Here is a 20,436-nt window from a genome sequence, read left to right on the forward strand (position 1 = left end):
GGCGCCCGCGCGTGCGCAGACGGAGGGCGCTGAGCGGAGGGGGAGGTGGCTGGCCGCTTCTCCCGCGTCCGCCATTTTGTTGCTGTGGCTCTTGGGAGCTGGCTGGGCGAAGCGGATCTGGCGGCGCGGCGCTCCCGGGGGTCCGGTGCTTGGCTTGGCCTCGGGGCTCGGTGCGGAGCGGCGGGGGCGCGGGGCCGGCGCGCGCCGGGCCAGGAGTGACCGGAGGGTCCCGGGTGGCCTCTGCCGCGCTTGGCTTCACCGCCGCGACCCGGCTGGGCCCGCACCCCCGAGCCGGCTCGTTCCGTGGAGCGGCCCCGGAGCAGGCGGGCGGTGCGGAGGATGCTGCGGGCCCGCGGCCGCGAGGAAGGTGCCGGCTCGGCTCAGTAGGCGCGCGGTGAGCCAGAGGCCCGGCCCGGCCCGCAGACGGTTCGGGCGGAGCGTCCAGCGCAGGCAGAGCAGCCCCGGCCCGCCCGGCCCAGCGCCCGGCCCGCCATGTCCTCCGCCAGGTTCGACTCCTCGGACCGCTCGGCCTGGTACATGGGGCCCGTGTCTCGCCAGGAGGCGCAGACCCGGCTCCAGGGCCAGCGCCACGGCGTGTTCCTGGTCCGCGATTCGTCCACCTGCCCCGGGGACTACGTACTGTCCGTGTCCGAGAACTCGCGGGTGTCTCACTACATCATCAACTCGCTGCCCAACCGCCGCTTCAAGATCGGGGACCAGGAGTTCGACCACCTGCCGGCCCTGCTGGAGTTCTACAAGATCCACTACCTGGACACCACCACGCTCATCGAGCCGGCGCCCAGGTGTGCGGAGGGCGTGTGCGGGCGGGGGTCGGGGCTGGACCCGTGGCCCCCTTTTCGGAACCGGGTTACTTTCCGGAGGGCATTCCGAACCGAAGGCAGTGTCAGGATCTGGGTCATTGTTGATGAAGGGGTGCGTCTTAAATGTGTTGAGTTGCGGGTACCTAGTTGAAAATGGACGCTTTTTGCCTTCGTTACGTTCTTGGTTTAATTACCCGGCTAAAGCAGAATTTTGTTGCTGTTTTTGAAACCTTTTTTGGGCCACAGATTGAGACTCTGAAGCTAGCTTACCCTCCACCCCCGCCCCGCAAGCACACACGAGTTTGCACACCTTTCAAGGTTTTTGAACTCCAGGTTAAGACCTCCTGGACTGCAGCTTTTGGAACACTGGGCAGATGAAAATGCTTTAGCGTTTAGAAACAAATACCTTTAACTGTGAAATATCAGAACTATATATTGATACCCTGGTGCCAAGTTTGAAATAATCTAGGCATCTATTTTATAATACATTAATTACAAAAATTGTAAAAGAAGGTGCGTTGGCTTCAACGAAGACTTTTTTTTTTTTTTTTAACAGTTTCCCCCCAAGCTGGACCGTCCATAGACTGGAAATCCATTTGGTTAAATTCCAAGGAGGAATGAGGCTAGAATGTTCCTAAGGGAATTTTTTGAATGACACTCATCTTAATTCTATCTTACTTGAATTTCAGATGTACTTTTTGTGTTAAGTTTAATGACTTAGTATCTATTTTAAAGTTAACCCAGAGTGACACCAATCATTAGGCATCCTCTTTTCATTTGATTATTTGCCTTAATCAGTATTTTGCTAGAGGTTTCTTTTATTTAAATTACGCCAAATTTGAGCTGAAGAGATTGCCTAGAATTTTAAAAGTAAAAGGTATTTCACTGCCCAGTTGATTTCTTAAACATTTGTTTAAAAAGGACAGATTTTTCAGGATGAGATGTTTCTGACTTTACAGATTTCTCTGACAGGATTCTACTCTGAGCTCTAAACACTAAAAGGTATTATATTAATTAAGGAGCACCCACTGGACGCCTCAGCGTTGCTTCTGTGGAATAGAGATAGAGAAGGAACAGCATGACAGTGGAATGACTTTGAGGTTAACTGCAGAACTAAATGGATTTTAAAAACTGGTGAGAAAGTGATTATAAATCAGATAGTGTATAACGAAGACCTAGACACCAAAAAGAATCTGATTGGTGAAACCTCCAGGTCCCGGAAGATACTGGTGACTGGAGTCAACTTTCAGCACATGTAATTCCAATATAAGGGGTTGGAGAGACTCTTAGAACCCACAGTAATGAGATATTAAATACGTTTAAGTAAATTACTTGCCTAGCTTGTGGAGGTGAATTATATCATTAATTTTAGGCATTTAGCATGCCATGTTGTGTGCCAGGTGTGTGCACTTTGAGGTGACAGGTACTATAGTGCAGCTGTGAGTGAATAACTAGATCCCCTTCTGGGTGGAGAAAAAGGATTGTGCTGCAGCGGCTTCCCGCAGAAACGACCCCAAACTTCCCCTTTGGGCGTCTTCCCAGGTGCCCTTGTAACTTTGTGAGTGTGGTGCCTGCCCTCACCCCTCTCATCCTCCTTCCCGGGAGCCAGCCCTGCACGCCCATGCACACCTGTGGGCCTTCGTTCGACTGCTGGCCCTCCGTGGAGCACCTCCCTCCACCGGTTCCTCACCTGCGGAAATCCTCCCTGTGGTGCTGGGGCCTTTACCTGACCCCCTTGAGTTCAGCCTTGATTGTTTCTCCTCTGTGCCCTCTGCCCCAGGCATTTTGCTGTAGTTTAGTTTTTCCTTTTCCCTGCTGTCTCCAAGGGCTGTCACAGTGCTGGTTGAATCAGATCCTGGCTGGATTTACTTTGTCACACTAAATCTGGATTGCCTCTCCTGAGGATTTGGTTGATGTGTTACCTACTGTAGGAGACTACGCCAGGCAAGCCTTGGCCAAATGCAGAAATCAGGGCGATGCATTTTCACACCCCAGACAGGATAAATAAAGTGGTTTAGCTTTTTTAGGCCTCAAAACTGAGCTTCTGAAGCCAGAGTTTCATGCCCCTTGGCTAATTGTTCTTTTGGGGGGTCTGTTTTGCTTAGTGAAAGGTCACAACTGTATGACTTCCTCAGAATTTAAGGACTGGTGCTTGTTTTGTGCTAGTCTGATGTTTTTTATTGGAATGTTCCTTAACTTTTAATTTTATATTTTTATTCAAATATTACAGGAGAATTATGTTCCAGTGATAGGTACTGGGAAAGAGGGGTGACAGACATGCTTTCTCTGTCATGGAACTTAGATTTTAGTGGAGGAGACAAACAGAAAAGTAGAAAAATAAAATACTACAAGATTTGTGAATGCTATGAAGGAAATCAATCTAGGCTGAGAGGATCTAGTAGAAGGGACTTACCTGAGCTGGTGAGGTAAGAGAAAGCGTGAAACTGAAGAAGGGAGGAGGAGCAAGGCTTGGGCGAGGAGGGGGAGAGCTTATGCAAAGTTCTGGGTTGGGAAAGACAGCAATGTGATGTGAGTGTGGCTCTGAGATGCCGATCTAGAAGAGTTTGGACAGGTAATGGTCAAAGGCAGGAAATTGGGTGCCATGGAAGGGGTTTGAAGCCAGGAAGTGACCTGAGGCTGTTACTGCAATCCAGGTCAGAACGATGGTGACTGATGAGTCGCCCATCCGTCCATCATAGAGACATTATGTAGACTGAGTGATGGCTGTGGTTTGAAAATAAGTTGCTGGTGGGAGGGGGGATGATGGGGAAGAGAAAAGAAGAGACAAAGATGACTTGGTATATTTGTAGCTGTCTGTTCTCTGGGTTATCTTATTGTCTTTTGAGTTTGTCTGTGGTATTCATCTCTGTCTTAGATTTTAAATTTAAACACAAAAGGTATATCAGTGGCTTTTGATTTTTGAATGACCCTAAAGGATTCTTTTTCTGCATATGGATGTAATTTTTATATTAAAAATCATTTGATAAACAGAAAACTTGTGGTTTTCACCTCCATTTTATTTGAGTATAAACACTTTTAAGATTCCGTTTATTAGGTTATAATTAGTATTCAGGTAGGCGCTACTGGTTTTTTTGTTTCTGTTTTAATAGAGGCTACTTCCAGTTTAACAACAGAGTGTTTCAGGTTTCTGAGTGGATTTAGTTTAGCTGTGAAATACATTTTCCTACGGTTTAGAAAATTGAAAGTGTGTTTTGCGTAGCTTGCTTTGCTTATAAAATTTTCCAGTTCTAGCTTATGTAGCTATATGACGGCTGGGAGAAAAATCATGAGAAGTAAAAGTTGAAAAACTGAGGCAAGTTGACCCATAGAGAAAACCCTGTTTTTTACTCAGCAGACATTGCTCATTGCATGTGCTGGTAATATGGAACTAACATTGACTCAGCAGTCCCTGTCATGCTCTTGAGGAGCTTCCTGGTTACTGAGACTTTATTTAAAAGGCCAAATTCATGTCATCTGATACAGACAGTAGCTGTGGGAGGGCGGAGAAAGGATGCGCCGCCTAACCTGAGCATCCCGAGGGGACCCTCACAATGTGTGCCACAGAGGCTACACCGTGGGGGACCGGAGGGTACCGCAGGTAGCATGGCCATGCCTCCCCCCATGGCCCCTGTCTGAATATTTAAGGGAACTTTTGGACTTTTGTAATTAGGAGTAGGGGAGAAGGATTAACAGTGATTTTGATTAGCATAGAATTGGACACTGTGGATAAACCTTTGAGTTTCTTCTTACCAATAGTTTAAATCACCTAAGTTCAATTTAGATGGGATCCATAAACGTCATTACGCTGGGAATGGAGTCTCGCCCAGGTGAGAATTGTGTTCCCATGGCAAGTAAAGTGCTGATAGCCATTTGCTTCGTGACCTTTCTCTTGTTTAAGACTCAAATTCAGAGAACTTTTTATCTAAGATTTCTGTTCTTGATCTGAACAGTTGGACTAGGTTCTAAGGTTCCTTCAGGCTAAAATATTTTAGTTCTTTCTGATAAGTGAAAGAGGGCAGTGGTGATTATCCTGGAGTCGGAGTTAAGGTCACAAGGAGTAAGGTGGGACCATCAGGCATGTGCAACTGGTGGGGAACGACAGCCGAGTGTGAGCTCTGCGGTGGTGAGGCGAAGAGGCTTGGACAGCAAACCTGGTGGCACACGGGATTTCCTTGTCTGTGGAACAGATTTAACCCAGGCTTAGGGGAAATGCTTCCCTGTGTCTTGGGCATTTTAATTTTAGCAGGAATTTCAATATATTGAGGCCTACTGTATCCCAAAGCCCAATGCTAGACTCAAGTCATATAATGGAAGTAAACCATGGCCCTAGCTTTTGAGAAGCTCAGTATACTGAACAAATGAAAATAGAATACCATGGGAGCTTAAAAGCAAGGATGGTCAACTAAAGGGTCAGGCAGGGCCTGAAAGGGAAGGTGCTCTATGAACTGATTCTTTTTTTTTTTTAATCTTTATTGGAGTATAATTGCTTTACAATGTTGTGTTAGTTTCTGCTGTGTAACAGAGTTAATCAGCTATATGTATACGTATATCCCCATATCCCCTCCCTCTTGTGTCTCCCTCCTTCCTTCCCTATCCCAACACTCTAGGTGGTCACAAAGCACCAAGCTGATCTCCCAGTGCTATGTGGCTGCTTCCCACTAGCTATTCTACATTTGGTAGTGTATATATGTCAGTGCTACTCTCTCACTTCGTCCCAGCTTACCCTTCACCCTCACCATGTCCTCAAGTCCATTCTGTACATCTGCATCTTTATTCCTGTTCTGCCCCTAGGTTCATTAGAACCTTTTTTTTTTTTTTAGATTCATATATATGTGTTAGCATACGGTATTTGTTTTTCTCTTTCTGACTTCACATGAACTGGTTCTTGAAGGATGAGAACAAGTGTATGAGGTAGAAGAGGTGCTGGGAAAGGCACAGGTGTGGTTCATGTGAGTGAGGGGCCGCGAGCTAGGAAGTTAAGAATGCTGAACTGTGAAGGGCCTCTGTGCTTTGTACATGAGTTTAGCAGTGGGAGCCCTCTAAAGTTTTTAAGAAGAGAACTGTCATGGTCAGTTTTATTTTTTAGAAACTGGTGTGGGCGGGGTGGTGAGAGTCTGGAGTGTGGGGTTAATCAAGGGCTGTTACAGGGGAAGGGATTGTGAGAAGCTGAACTGAGATCTCTTGTGTTGGGAATATAAGGTGGAAGCCGATGACAGCCATCGCTGGGCAGTTGCCTGTAGGTGAGTGGAGAGCTGTGGCATCAGGGATGATTGAATGGTGCCTCTGAGAGAATGGAGAGGAGGGATGGGGGGAGGGGTCGATGGTTTTCAACAGGGAAGCCAGGCGGGGTTCAGCAATCTGATGGGTTTGTTAACGAGAAGAGGGTTGGGGGCCAAATATACAGATTTGGGTCTAAGCTTTGGTGGAATCCGCAGAATGAGCAGAGGCAGAGAAGCTGTGGATGGAGGTGCAGAGGCAGGTGCAGAGGCAGGCACCACCGAAGACTGAGAGCCATTGGTGAAGGTGCGAAGCCAGGGATGGAGGGAGAGTCCTCCATGCTCAGGGCCACCGAGGGATAAGAAGCGCTGGAAGCACTTTGAGCAGACGGGTACTTAGCCAGTCTTCTTGGAATTGATTCTTTTACCATCTGTTTTGTTTTCCAACTTTTTATTGTGAAATCTTTCATACATACACAAGAGTATGTGTATACATGTATATAATAAGGAAAATCTTCCATATCCACGTTACCCCCTTTAAAAACTAGAACAGGGGGCTTCCCTGGTGGTGCAGTGGTTGAGAGCCTGCCTGCCGATGCAGGGGACATGGGTTCGTGCCCCAGTCCGGGAAGATCCCACGTGCCGCGGAGTGGCTGGGCCTGTGGGCCATGACCGCTGAGCCTGTGCGTCCGGCGCTCCGCAGCGGGAGAGGCTGCAACAGTGAGAGACCCGCATACTGCAAAAAAAAAAAACTAGAACAGGACCTTTGAAACTCTCTCCTGCTAGAAGTTGATTGTATTGCTTCCTTAACAGGAATAAGGTGATTGTAAGCATAGAAGGCATTAAAGCTGAAGTTTAAATAAAATGTTTTATCTGTGATTTATACATGCAGCTGAGAATGCTTTTAACCAAAGGAGGAGGGAGATTCATTGTCATTCGCTGAGGAGCGGCTTCTCTTCCAGAGCTGTCCAGAGAGGGAGAGGGAGAAGGAGAGGGAGAAGAAGAAGCATGGGTCTGGTGTGCTTGATGGGCTTGGGAAACTGTGTGTGTGTTGAATGCTATTTACAGTCCTGATGAAGGAACAAATTGCGAAACAATTGAGAAACAATGAGTTGTTCCAGTTTTATGTTTCCTATTTCTTTGGGCAGTGGGTTCTAATATGTTAAGTATTTCTGACCTGGCATCATCATGCTTTCATCTCTGCAGTGGGACTAATGTGTAATTTGCAGGGGATTTTGATGAATACACGAGTTTGAGAAAATGGGAAGTGGAGGGCTTTGAATTTGTCAGGGGTGTGGCTGGGAGGTTGATTTCCTGTCATATTTAGGGATGTCTGTGCGTGTGTCGAATCAGGAAAGGAGCTCCAGGTTACTGTAGCAGTGAAGTGGTGGAAAAAGTGTAAGCTGTCCTCCCTCTTGTCAGGTCTGCATGAGCACCCTCCCCAGCTCCGCCTCGGCTATCTAGACCAGGCCTCAGCGAACTCACGGTGAAGGGCTAGCTGTTCAGCACTTTAAGCTTTGTGGGCCCTGTTGTCCCCATCCCAGCCACTCAGCTCTGCCCTCGTACTGCGGAAGCAGCCACAGACAGCCCATGAGCGCATGGGCCTGGCTGGGTTCTACTCAAACCTTATTTGTAAAACCAACTGGTGGGCCGGTGGCCTGCAGGCCATAGTTTGTGGATCCCTTGGCCAGACTCACAGATAGTTTTTGTATAGTGTACTGGAGCCGAGAATGGTCATTACTTTTTTAAGGGTTATATGAAAAGAAGACTATCTGACAAAGGCCATATGTAGCCAGCAAGCCTCAAATGTGTGCCGGCCAGCCCGCTTCTGGCCTTGCTTGTGGGAACCAGCCAGCCCCGCGAGCTGTGGGGAAGCTGGGAATGGGGCGTTTGAACCTTTGGGGCTCTTAAGTCTTCTGATGTAGAATCAGAATGCGTAAGCCTGTCTTCCACGAAATCTTTCAGCTTTAAAGGGGGCTAGTCTTTGGCTTTTTCTGCACCATCCCCTTGCCTGTTCTGACCCTTAGCAGAACTTGACCCCGTCAGCTTCTGTGGGACACATGAATGACACTTGGTGCTCTCATTTGCCTTCCAGCCTCTGTCGCTACTAAGTTTGCAGTCTTTGGAGAGCAGGAACTTGGTTTTAATTCATTGTTTGTCCCCCAAGTTCTTAGTACATAATAAGGCCAGTGGGTACCTGGGTAAATGGATGTCATTAGTGTTAATCCCTACTGAAGCTGTACTAGTGTTCTCACGGTCTGTGGAACTGCTTTTAACTTTTAACTGTATAAACAGTAAAATAACCCTTGAAGGCGTCTGCAGTGGAACCAAGTGTGCTCTTGGTGAAGTATCTGAGTTTTGTTTAGTGTGACCCAAACTCTCACAGAATCTCCGTGGCCCTTGAATTAGGTTCAGGGGTGGGGGGTGAGGAGCTGATGGGGTGCTTAGTGCCAGTCAGGAACTGTTGTGGGTGTTTCACGCACAGCGTTAATTCTCAGACACCTGAGAGACCCACGGGTTGTCCCTGCGGCTGACGAGCTGAGAGGCTGTGAGTGAGGACACTGCTTTGTGCAAATCCAAGTGGAAGGCATCGTACCTCCCAGGATTGCTGTGGGGATTCAATAATTTACTGTCTGCCAAGACTGCAGGCAGTCCTCAATGGAGGTATAAGTGTCAGCCTTTTCTTTGTTTTGCTGTTCCTGCTCACTCTTTTTTAGATACACTGATAGTAAGCAGTCTGCCCCTTTGTTGTCAGGTTGTTAATAAGTAATAAGGCCTTTGAGGTTTTAAATCACTCTTCCAACCACCAAGGTATCCTGACTACTGTGAAGCTGGTCATTTACATTAAAAAGATGTAAGTTTTGCCAAATTACAAAGACAGACTTCTGGAGAGTAGTGTGGCAAAATGTACCAAGGGCCGTGAAAACGTTCCTGTTCTTTAATCCAGGAATCTAGGCTTTACAAGCAATACAGTGCAGGGAAATTAAATTCAAAAGAGTATGTGAAGATGGTAACAGAGAAAGAAGAACCCTTCAGAAACACAGGGATGCTTGTTTGCAGCAGGCTTACCGAATGAAGCAAGAGCAGTATAGTGGGGAAACGCAGAAAAACTGCCCCTGGCATGCATACATGGGACTCTTTTTTTAAAAAAAATATATTTATTTATTTTTGGCTGCATTGGGTCTTCGTTGCTGCGTGTGGGCTTTCTCTAGTTGCGGCAAGCGGGGTTCTCATTGCGGTGGCTTCTCTTGTTGCAGAGCACAGGCTCTAGGCATAGACTTCAGTAGTTGTGGCACACGGGCTCAGTAGTTGTGGTTCACGGGCTTAGTTGCTTTGTGGCATGTGGCATCTTCCCAGACCAAGGCTCGAACCCGTGTCCCCTGCATTGGCAGGCAGATTCTTAACCACTGCCCCACCAGGGAAGTCCTGTACGTGGGACTCTTAAGAAAGAAAGCCGTACATGGAAGCAACCTAACTGTCCATCAACAGATGAATGGATAAAGATGTGGCACATATATACAATGGAATATTACTCAGCCATAAAAAGAAACGAAATTGAGTTATTTGTAGTGAGGTGGATGGACCTAGAATCTGTCATACAGAGTGAATTAAGTCAGAAAGAGAATGAAACAAATACTGTATGCTAATACATATATATATGGCATCTAAGGGGAAAAAAAGGGTCATGAAGTACCTAGGGGTAAGACGGGAATAAAGACACAGACCTACTAGAGCATGGACTTGAGGATATGGGGAGGGGGAAGGGTAAGCTGTGACAAAGTGAGAGAGTGGCATGGACATATATACACTACCAAACGTAAAATAGATAGCTAGTGGGAAGCAGCCGCATAGCACAGGGAGATCAGCTCGGTGGTTTGTGACTACCTAGAGGGGTGGGATAGGGAGGGTGGGAGGGAGGGAGACGCAAGAGGGAAGAGATATGGGAACATATGTATATGTATAACTGATTCACTTTGTTATAAAGCAGAAAATAACACAACATTGTAAAGCATTTATACTCCAATAAAGATGTTTTAAAAAAAAGAAAGCAAGCCGCAAAGTGGGCGGATGGGAGGGAGGGAGGGAGGAGGGAAGGAGAACTGTAGCTACCTTGGGGCAGGAACTGTGGGATTTTTTTCTCTTTTGTTTTCCTTTATTTTGCTGAACGTTGTAACATGGTAACACTTTTTTAAAAATAAACTTTTTTTTTTAATTAAAGTGCTTCAACTTAGGAGATCATGTTGTTATGTGAAACAACTTTTTAGGTCATTAATTGGGGGAAAAGAGGGAATGGCCATGATCTACTGGAAGACAAAACAACTGTAGTCAGTGGTTAGGCAGGCATAGGCCCTATCCCAGCATTCTCCCTCGGGCTGCTCCAGAACCAGCCTTGGTGATGACTCTACAGGCGTCACCCCCTAAAGAGGTGGAGACTCTGGGTGAAGTTACTCTGGTGTAGATTATGTGCTTCAAAAAAGTTAAGGGGAGGAAATGCTAACAGCAAAATAGGTTTTCCCAAAACTTCATGTATTCGCAACTTTCCAGAACACTTCTTAGGTGAAGAGAGACCTCTGTACTTCTCTTGCAGAAGGGGGCATTCCAGATGGGGTGTTGCTAAAGAGAAGGGAGACAGTGCTTTTCTTTCCTTTTTTAAAGAAAATTTATTTATTTATTTATTTATTTTTGGCTGTGTTGGGTCTTTGTTGCTGTGCACATGGACTTTCTCTAGTTGCAGAGAGCAGGGGCTACTCTTCATTGCAGTGCACAGGCTTCTCATTGCGGTGGCTTCGCGGAGCACGAGCTCTAGGCGTGCAGGCTCAGTAGCTGTGGTGCATGGGCTTAGTTGCTCCACAGTACGTGGAATCTTCCTGGACCAGGGCTCGAACCTGTGTCTCCTGCATTGGCAGGCGGATTCTTAACCACTGTGCCACCAGGGAAGCCCGGGACAGTAATTTTCTAACCGCCTCTAGGTGGTTCCGGGTTTGCGGGGCAGACTCACAGGGGGGCTCTGGGCTGGTGGCCAGGGGTGTGATGCTTAGGTGAGAGCTCTTGCGTCTGAGCTTTTCCGTGAAAATTTTCACGTTTTCATTTTGAGGCTCAGGTGATGATTCCCGTACAAGATGCAGTATGGGTGTTTTTTTAAAAATTATAATGCAGGTATATACTCCCTTTTCTGGTTTTTATATTTTGAGGGGCACAGAGGCCTTTGTCATCTCTCTGGGTGCCCGGGGAAGTGTGCAGGGTGCACACCCTAGATTAGGACCAGAAGGAAGAGTATGTGGTGGTTGTGATGGGCCTAAGGAAGGAGGCAGCTGAACTTACTGAGGATTTAAAAATAATTTTAAAAATTCAGACCAGGTATCTGTTTGTGTAAACAAAAGCTTCCTATGAAACAGAGATATGTGGGAGGGGTGCTATGCATCTAATGTTAATATTCAGGATGTTAACTTCAATTGCATTACAAACTACAGAGGGTAAAACAGTGTGACAGGACCTTCTTAATGACTGAGAATATGGAGAGGGAAATAATTTGTTATTGAGTTAATTGGTTTATTTTAAAAGTTTGACAAACACTGGTATAGAGTAAGATTTTTCTCTTAATTTTCTCTCTCTCTCAAGGTATCCGAGCCCACCAATGGGATCTGTATCAGCACCCAGCCTGCCTACAGCAGAAGAAAATCTGGAATATGTACGAACTCTCTATGATTTTCCTGGGAATGATGCCGAAGACCTGCCCTTTAAAAAGGGTGAGATCCTGGTGATAATAGAGAAGCCGGAAGAACAGTGGTGGAGTGCCCGGAACAAGGATGGCCGGGTGGGGATGATTCCCGTCCCTTACGTGGAAAAGCTTGTGAGGTCCTCGCCACACGGAAAGCATGGGAATAGGAATTCCAACAGTTACGGGATCCCAGAACCTGCTCACGCGTATGCTCAGCCTCAGACCACGGCTCCTCTGCCTGCAGTTTCCAGCACTCCTGGGGCAGCGGTCAGCCCTTTGCCATCCACACAGAATGGACCTGTCTTTGCAAAAGCAATTCAGAAAAGAGTGCCCTGTGCTTATGACAAGACCGCCCTGGCATTAGAGGTAAAATCTACTAAGACTGGTTCTTTGGGTCTTTTGACACTCAGTTTTTGTTCTCTTTGGCCATGGCTTGCGGGGATCTCAGTTCCCCGACCAGGAATTGAACCCGTGCCCTAGGCAGTGGAAGCACGGAGTCCTAACCACTGGACTGCCAGGGAATTCCCTAAAAATGCATATTTTTAGAAGAATGGTCCCATATATTTTTGTGTGTTATTTTTTTACTGATGTATAAATTTATATAAATCACATAAGTGAGGTGGGCCCTAAATATTATTGTATTAGAATATGGGATTTGGTACCACAGTTCCTCAGCTCTTTCATTTATTGATAACTTGTGAAAATGGTTTGTGAATCACACATTGCAATGTAAGTATCATTATGAGTACGGTTTTATACTCTTTCTTAGTATCATTACATCACACGTGTGTTAGAGAAACTGAGATTAAGTTATTGCTTGTTCTGTGTGTGTTCACCCCGAGGTCACAGTAGGGCAGAGCTGGGAGGCAGCCCAGGTGCATGGCAGGAGGATGAAGTCATGGGGCCTGTTGCTTCAGAGCAGCCTGCCCTCAGATTCAAAGGGAGCTGTGATTTTTGTGTGTTTTTTTTCACTGGTTATCCTCAGGTTTATTTGGACCAAGAGTAATACCCAAGTGAACTACACCTGGAAGTTTGGTTCAGAGTCTGAGGTTACTTCTCCCTCTCATGTTGGCTCTAAGGAAAGAGCATCTGAGGCGGGGACCGGGGCTGGGGAGGACCTGGTGCTTTTATACTTCACAGTGGAAGAACAGGAAGGGAACCAGAGAGGCTCCCTCCACAGATGGAGGCCTGGCTGAGTAGGCCTGCTGGCCTTCTCATCCCCACACAGACCTGCCCCTGCACGGTACACACCTCAGCACCCTAAAATAACTTGGGGTGTTCTGGGCTCTAAATACCTTCCAGTTTGCTTAGTGGTTTCAGGCTCTGGGAGCACTTCCACATCTCTGGTCTCCTCATGGGAGTAGGGAGCTAGGATTTAGAGTTGTGTTATGCAGCTGACGGTTGGCACACCAGGGTGAGATCCTGGGGGTCCAGGCTCCCAGTCAGAATTCCAAGCCCCGTAAAGGAAGTCAGGAAGTGGGTTCTTACCTGAGCCAGGATTTAAAGCCTCACTCCCTTTAGGACGCCTGTGTGTTGACTTCTGGCTCTAAGATGTGCACTTTAGAAACCCCTGTCTCCCATGTGTGTTCTTCGGAGTGTGCACAGGGGGTTGTAGAGGGGATCACTCAGAGCTTGGGGAGTAGATACATAGGTGGGTGCCTTAGGGAGGCCGGGGTGAGGAGAAGGAGCCTGGTTCGTGAAGCATATTTGAAGATAACCCATCTTCTCATTGTTAACACTGCTCTTCTAGCCTCAGGCCCCAGAGACAGGTCTCCACACCTGAGCCTCCTCGTGACACCAGCCCAGCCGTGTCAGCCTCGTGAAAGGCTGCCTTAGGTAATTAGAGTGTTAGTGGACCCAAGAAATAGACCTTTGCCAAATTCCACTTCATGGTATTTCCTGTGCTGTGTGTTTAAATGAGACTTTCAGCTATGCCATAAATAAGTATGTCTGTGAATTATGTTATCTTCTAAAACTGATGCCTGTCGGATCTTGTTAAAAACAGTCCCCTCTTGGGACTGTTGCAATTAGGTTACCAGGAAAAGTATTAAAATTAAAATAAGAAAGGTGAGACAAGTAGGAGAAAATGTGCCAGTAATTGAAGCTTCGTTATTCCCCTTGAGATGGTGTTACAAAGTGAGGATGGTTCAGGTGAACTTTACTTCCTGAGTTAGTTCACAAGGTTTTTTCATAAAACTTGTTTTGAAAGAACATTCCTGCACGCGAAGAGATATTTTAAGAGAGGTCTTTGTTTAGACACTTTGCTCTCTTGCTTACCTCTTTTTAGGAAACGAGTTTATCCTTGGGATTTGGTTTGAAAGGGGAGCCTCCCGTGCCCTTGGTGGAGCAGGGCTGGAAGGGCTCCTGGGAAGCAGGGGTGTTCTCAGGTGGTGGGAAGTGGCGAAGGCCTTTCCAAAGGTAGATCGTTGGCAGAAGAGAATGTTTGGAGCAAGGGTGCTGTGGTCATTACAAAGTTGTGTCTTCTGACACAGCGGCCCGCATTCGAGTCCCAGCTGTTCCTGGTGTGATCTTGGGCACGTTTCTCAAATTCTCTAAGCCTAAAAGGCACCCTGGCTCTGAGAGTTGATGTTTGTTTGTTAATCATCCATTCATGCATCCAACCTGTGAGGGGTGCCTTGTAGGGTCCTGCCACCAAAGAGCTTGCCACCTAATGAAAGACTAGAGGCAGAAACCAGCAGTGTGGTAAGTGATCTGATAACACAGAATAGGTGGGAGCAGAGATGGAGGTAGGAGATGGGAATGTGGGTGGGTGTTGGTCTGGGAAGGCTTCCTGCAGGAGGTGACCCTTGAACTGAGTTTTGAAGGATGACTAGAAGTTAGCTGGGTGAAGTGGGGGGAGGCATTCCTGGCAGAAGGAAGAGCTTGCAGGAACAAGAGAACACCACTGTGTAGCTGAAGGTCATTGAGAGTGTTGAGTGTGTTGGGCAAAAGACAAAAGCTTGGACGCGAGCTGTGACCATATCAGCAGAGAGCAAAGCTGAGGAGGTGAACAGTTTTCTTGTGGCCTTCATTGAGGCATGAAATCGCTGGTTTCTCACAACTGTTAGAGGTTTTGAAGTTTGCAGGTGGGCAGTTTACCTTTTTATTGATTAACTTTTAAGTAATTTAGAGCAAATGCTTGAGTCTCCCTATAATAATATCAGTCTCCCATACTCATATTCCAGTATACTTTCCTGACTAGAAAAGGGCAGAAATTTGTTAGCACCTTCAGAGTTGTACTTAGCTCTGGACACGCACAGCCAGGAGTCTGAATGGAGCCTCACAGAGCAGTGCCCCGTGGTGTGGGCTAAGGGAACAGTGGTGAAGTGGGGTACGGGCTGCAGGTGAGGTGTGGAGGGAGTGGGGATGGGTCGAGAGAGTCAAGGAGGGCAAGTGGGGTGGTCCTTAGCTCTGTCTTCCTGATGCCTCAGCTCCTACCTCACCCTCACCATGGACACCTCCACAAACATTCCCTTCTTCAGCAGAGGTTTCCTGAGTGCCTGGATGTGGCTGTAGGAGTGGGGAGTGCAGCGGGGAGCAACGCAGAGGGCCCGTCTTTGTGGAGCCTGGGACACAGTCTCATGACATGGTCTCTACTCCCACCAGGGAGAAACCAGCCGCCTCATCCCTGTCCTGTACCAGCCTCGCTCAGTGTGGACCCCTGCAGTTGTCCCTCTTGAGGTTTTTGTTTGTTGGTTTTGGTTTTTTCGGTCTTACCCACCTGTATGCTTCTGGTCTTTTAAAATCCTGATTACATCGTGTAGCATGTTGATCACCCCCTCGGTTTCATGTTATCTGCACATTTCATAAATGCACGATCCAGATCCTTCTCTGCAGCCTCTCCTGATCCATGTCTGATATCTAAAAAAGGACAGTGAGGCTGGTCTGGTGTGACTTGTTTCCTGACTGAGCCCATGCTGCCTTCCAGAGACCCTATTTCCCATTCTAAATGCTCATAAACCATCTGTCTGCTAATTGCATCCAGAATTTTGTCCAGGTTTGATCTCAAGCTCACCTTTTGTGTTTCATAGAATTTGCATTATCCCTGTTAGAACAAAAACCAAGAGACTTGACCCTTCATAAGCCTGCAAGTGTTCTGTGATGTAATTCTCTGTGGCAGATGAGCAGCACTGGACTGGTCCTGTTTGCCAGTGTGTTTGGTCAGCACTTGGATATCTGTCCTTATCAGCATGAGGCCATCCTTTCATCTGTGGTGCATATTTTTTCTGTGAGCTCACCAGCATGCTCAAGAAACCTGCTCTTCACTCCCATTGGGGTCATCTGCGATTGTGGTGTTTACATTTCTTGGGTTGTCTACTCCCCATTTTGAAAACCCCTAGACATTGAGTTGCATCTGCTCTCAATCTTTTGAATTGACCTTCCTAAGACCCATGGTACTTCTTCCTTCACTGACTGGCCTAGAATTCCCAGATTTCTGCTTCCACAAATTGGTTTTGCTTCATTGGTTAGAATTAAGTGTTCGCGTTAGCAGTTTCTTCATTGCTGCTTCTACTTACTGAGAGGAAGTTATCTACAAGGCAAATCTAGGTTTCCTCAGTGCTGATTGTGTTTTTCTGCTCTCCGGGATCAGCTGTGAGTTCCTGTGGCTGGAACTCTATGCCCACAGAGATGTCGGATCTGCATGTGGAGGTCTGTAAGGGTCAGAGGCATAGCCTCCCAGCGTGAGGGGGCTGCTCTGTCTCAGCGATTCCCCTCCTCACCAAGGCTTGTCAGAGATGCCTACAAGCTCACACCCACCTTCTTAAGGATTTTCATCAGGGCTGCCGGGCTCCTTCTCCATCCTTCTGTCGTTGACGTGTCACTTGTCCTTAACAGCATCCAGTTTTAGGAATTCTGTACCTAAGGTAACATTTTTTTTTTCTAGCATATCATATTCTCATTGGATTGTGAATTAGAGAATATTCTTAAAAGGGTTTTGTTCCTCTTTCTTACTATGTAAATTGAGTGAGAGTACTGTGAAATTGGGGCCCTAGTGTGGTTCAGACAAGCCCAGTCCCAGCCTGGTCATTAAGCTAACCTCAGTTTTCCATACGTGGTAATAGCTACTGTGTAAGGAGAACCATCAGCTAGGGCTTCACAGAGAATATTTTGGTTGATCCTCATAGCTTCCCCATTTTATGCACTTAGAACTTGAGGTTTGTTTAATTTGTTGACAGTCTCATAGTTGGTATGTGGTAGAGCTAGGACTCAGCCCACACAGTCTTTCTTTAAACAGCTTTATTGAGATAAAATTCACATATCATACAATTTACCCATTTAAAGTGTACAACTCAGTGGTCTTTGGCATGTTAAATTATTCATTGTTTAAAAATTGTGATGAAATGTGCATAATAGGATTTGCCCTTTTTAAGTGTTCAATTCAGTGGCATTAATTGCATTCACAGTGTTGTGCAGTTATCAGCACTGTTTCCAAAACTTTTTCCTCACCCCAAACTATAACCATTAAGCAGTAACTCCCTACCCTCCCCTCCTGAGGCCCTGGTAACCTCTAGTCTACCTTCTATCTGTATGAATTTGCCTATTCTAGATACTTCATATAATAAATGGAATCATAAAATATTTGTCCTTTGGATTGGGCTTATTTCACAGAGCATAATGTTTTAAGGTTCATCCATGTTATAGCAAGTATCTTCATTCTTTTTATAGCCAAGTAAAATTCCATTGTATGGATAGAGACCACATTTTGTTTATCCATTCATTAGGTAATGGTCATTAGCGTTATTTCTACCTTTTGGTTATTGAGGATAGTGTTATGAACATTTATGTACATGTTTTTGTTTGAATACCTGTTTTCAGTTCTCTAGGGTATATGCCTAACAGTGGAATTGCTGGGTAGCTCTTTAACTTTTGAGGCCAACTAAACTGTTTCCACAGTGGCTGCACCATTTTACAGTCCCACAAGCAATCCACAGTTCTCCACATCCTCATCAACACCTGTTATTTTCCTTCTTTTTAAAATTTATAGCCATCCTACTGGCTATAAAGTGGCATCTTGTGGTTTTGATTTGCACTTCTGTAATTACTAATTATGTTAAGTGTCTTTTCCTGTGCCTCTTGGCCATTTTTATATCTTCTTTAGGAAAATGTTCAAGAGCTTTGCCCATTTTTATTTTATTTTATTTTATTTTTGCCCATTTTTAAATTGTGTTGTTTGGTTTTTGTTGTTGAGTTTTAGGAGTTTTTCATATATTTTGGATATTAAACTCTTATCAGAGGTATGATTTTTAAATACTTTTTTCCAGTTCTGTAGGTTGTCTTTGTACTTTCTTGTCAGTGTACTGTAATGCACGTTGTTGATTTTGATGAAGTCCATCTTATCTATTTTATCTTTTGCTGCTTGTGCTTTTGATGTCATATCTAAGAATCCATTGCCAAATTCAGGGTCATGAAGATTTACCCCCATGTTTTCTTCTAAGAGTTTTATGGTTTTAGCTTTTACATTCAGGTCGTGTATCCATTTTGAGTTAATTTTTGTATATGGATTGACATGGGCGTCCAAATTCTTTCTTTGCAGGTAGAAAATCCAGTCGTACCAGTACCATTTGTTGAAGAAATTGTTCTTTCCCCATTGAATGGACTTGGCACCCTTTTCAAAAATCAGTTGGCCAGGGAATTCCCTGGTGGTCCAGTGGTTAGGACTTTGTGCTTCCATTGCAGGGGTCATGGATTCCATCCCTGGTCAGAGAAGTAAGATCCCACAAGCCACAAGATGTGGCAAAAAGTAATAATAATCAGTTGGCCAGAGATGTATGAGTTTATTTATGAACTCTCAATTCTATTCCATCGATCCATATGTCTGTCTGTGTGCCAAGACCACACTGTTTTGATTTCCATAGCTTTGTGTAGTGGGTTTGAAGTCAGGAAATATGAGTCCTCCAACTTTGTTCTTCTTTTTCAAGATTGTTTTGGCTGTTCAGCATGCCTTGCAGTTCTATATGAATTTGAGGATCAGCCTTTCCATTTCTGGGGGGGAAAAAAGGCTGTTAGAATTTTGATAGAAATTGTGTTGAATTTGTAGATGACTTTGGGTAGTGTTGACATCTTGAAAATATTATCTTCCTATCCACGAACACTGGATGTCTTTCCATTTATTTAAGTCTTCTTTAATTTCTTTTAGCAGTGTTTTGTAATTTTTGGTGTACAAGTCTATCACCTTGGTTAAATTTATTCCGTTACTTTATTCTTTTAGATGCTATCGTAAATGGAATTGCATTCTTTTTTTTTTTTTTGACTGCGCTGCGCAGCTTGCGGGATCTCAGTTCCCCAACAGGGATTGAACCTGGTACGACAGTGAAAGCGCCGAGTCCTAACCACTGGACCACCAGGGAGTTCCCTGGAATTACATTCTTATTTGCTCACTGCTGGTGTATAGAAACACAACTGATACTGTGTGTTGATCTTGTACCCTGCAAATTGGCTGAGTTTTATTAGCTCTAATAGCTTTCTTCTGGAATCTTTCTACATATAGGATCAGGTCATCTGTGAATGGAGATGGTTTTACTTCTTCCTTTCCATAGCCCACCTTCTCTTGCACCACGGCATACCTTTAACCCCTGACTCATCCTAATATAAAACCCCTGTGTTTTCATAAGTGTTAACCAGTAAGTAGCCCTCTTGAACCAAGTTAATACCCTGAAGGATAATGGCAATTTTAAAGAGACTGAGTCTTCAATATTAAAAACCAGTCAGTAGGGCTTCCCTTGTGACGCAGTGGTTAAGAATCCGCCTGCCAATGCAAGGGACACGGGTTTGAGCCCTGGTCTGGGAAGATCCCACATGCCACGGAGCAACGAAGCCTGCACTCTAGAGCCCACGAGCCACAACTACTGAAGCCCGTGCTCCGCAACAATAGAATCCACTGCAATGAGAAGACCGTGCACCACAACGAAGAGTAGCCCCTGCTCACTGCAACTAAGGAAAGCTCGCGCACAGCAACCAAGACCCAACGCAGCCAAAAATAAAATAAAATAAATAAATAAATAAATTCATTTTTTTAAAAAAAAAAGCACCAGTCAGTAGCATCCGGTTGTAGGTGAGGGTACATGAGGCCACTTGATGGCTGCTCAGGGCACATGGACATGGAGGGTTTGATTCAGGTGCAGGTGCCCAGAGCACATGGGGCGGTGTTAGAGCAGGCAAAGGGCCCAGGCAGCTCCATGAGGGCGGGTGGGCTGTCTGCTTCTTTCTGTCTTGTGTCCTTCCAGGCCTGGCACATGGATGTTCAGCATGCGTTAATGAGTGAACGAATGAAAGCCACAAACGGCAGGATGAAAGCTGCCTGGTGATTGTAGCACGTGGGTTTTTGCTTTGTTTTATCTTTTTTGGGTTACGGACCCCTTTGAGAATCTGGTGAAAGCTGTGGACTCTTTCTCCAGAAAAACAACATATATTAATGTATTTACATATAGTTCTGCATATACTTTGAGGATCTTTAATATCTGAGACCCATTCCTGTTACCGAAGTTAGGGCTTCTGACTCCAGTGTAACCCATTGCACTCCTGATCTTGTTTTTATGGCGCCTGACTGGGGAAGCAGAAAGCTGCTGTGGCAGCCAGTGCTGGGGCCTCCTGCAAGGAGGACTGCTCTTTGAATCAGGTGCCAGAAGACAGGCGGCAGAATAATTTCCAGAGCTCCTGTTCACACTCGGGACAGGTAGGG

At 45.8% G+C, this 20,436-nt stretch overlaps 1 protein-coding gene across 1 annotated transcript in view; it reads left to right on the top strand.

The window, feature by feature from the left end:
- Positions 1-89: 89 nt before the first annotated feature.
- Positions 90-20,436, top strand: part of CRKL (CRK like proto-oncogene, adaptor protein) — a 31,715-nt gene continuing 11,368 nt past the window's right edge. Inside the window, exons 1-2 of the mRNA XM_027088763.1 lie at positions 90-803; positions 11,657-12,122. Of these exons, the coding sequence (XP_026944564.1) occupies positions 493-803; positions 11,657-12,122 (777 nt within the window). The 5' untranslated portion in view covers positions 90-492. The remainder of the gene's footprint in view (positions 804-11,656; positions 12,123-20,436) is intronic.

This window comes from Aethalodelphis obliquidens, unplaced genomic scaffold, assembly GCF_003676395.1.
Source record: "Aethalodelphis obliquidens isolate GAN/ISIS:26980383/991018 unplaced genomic scaffold, ASM367639v1 scaffold63, whole genome shotgun sequence".
NCBI lineage: Eukaryota > Metazoa > Chordata > Mammalia > Artiodactyla > Delphinidae > Aethalodelphis > Aethalodelphis obliquidens.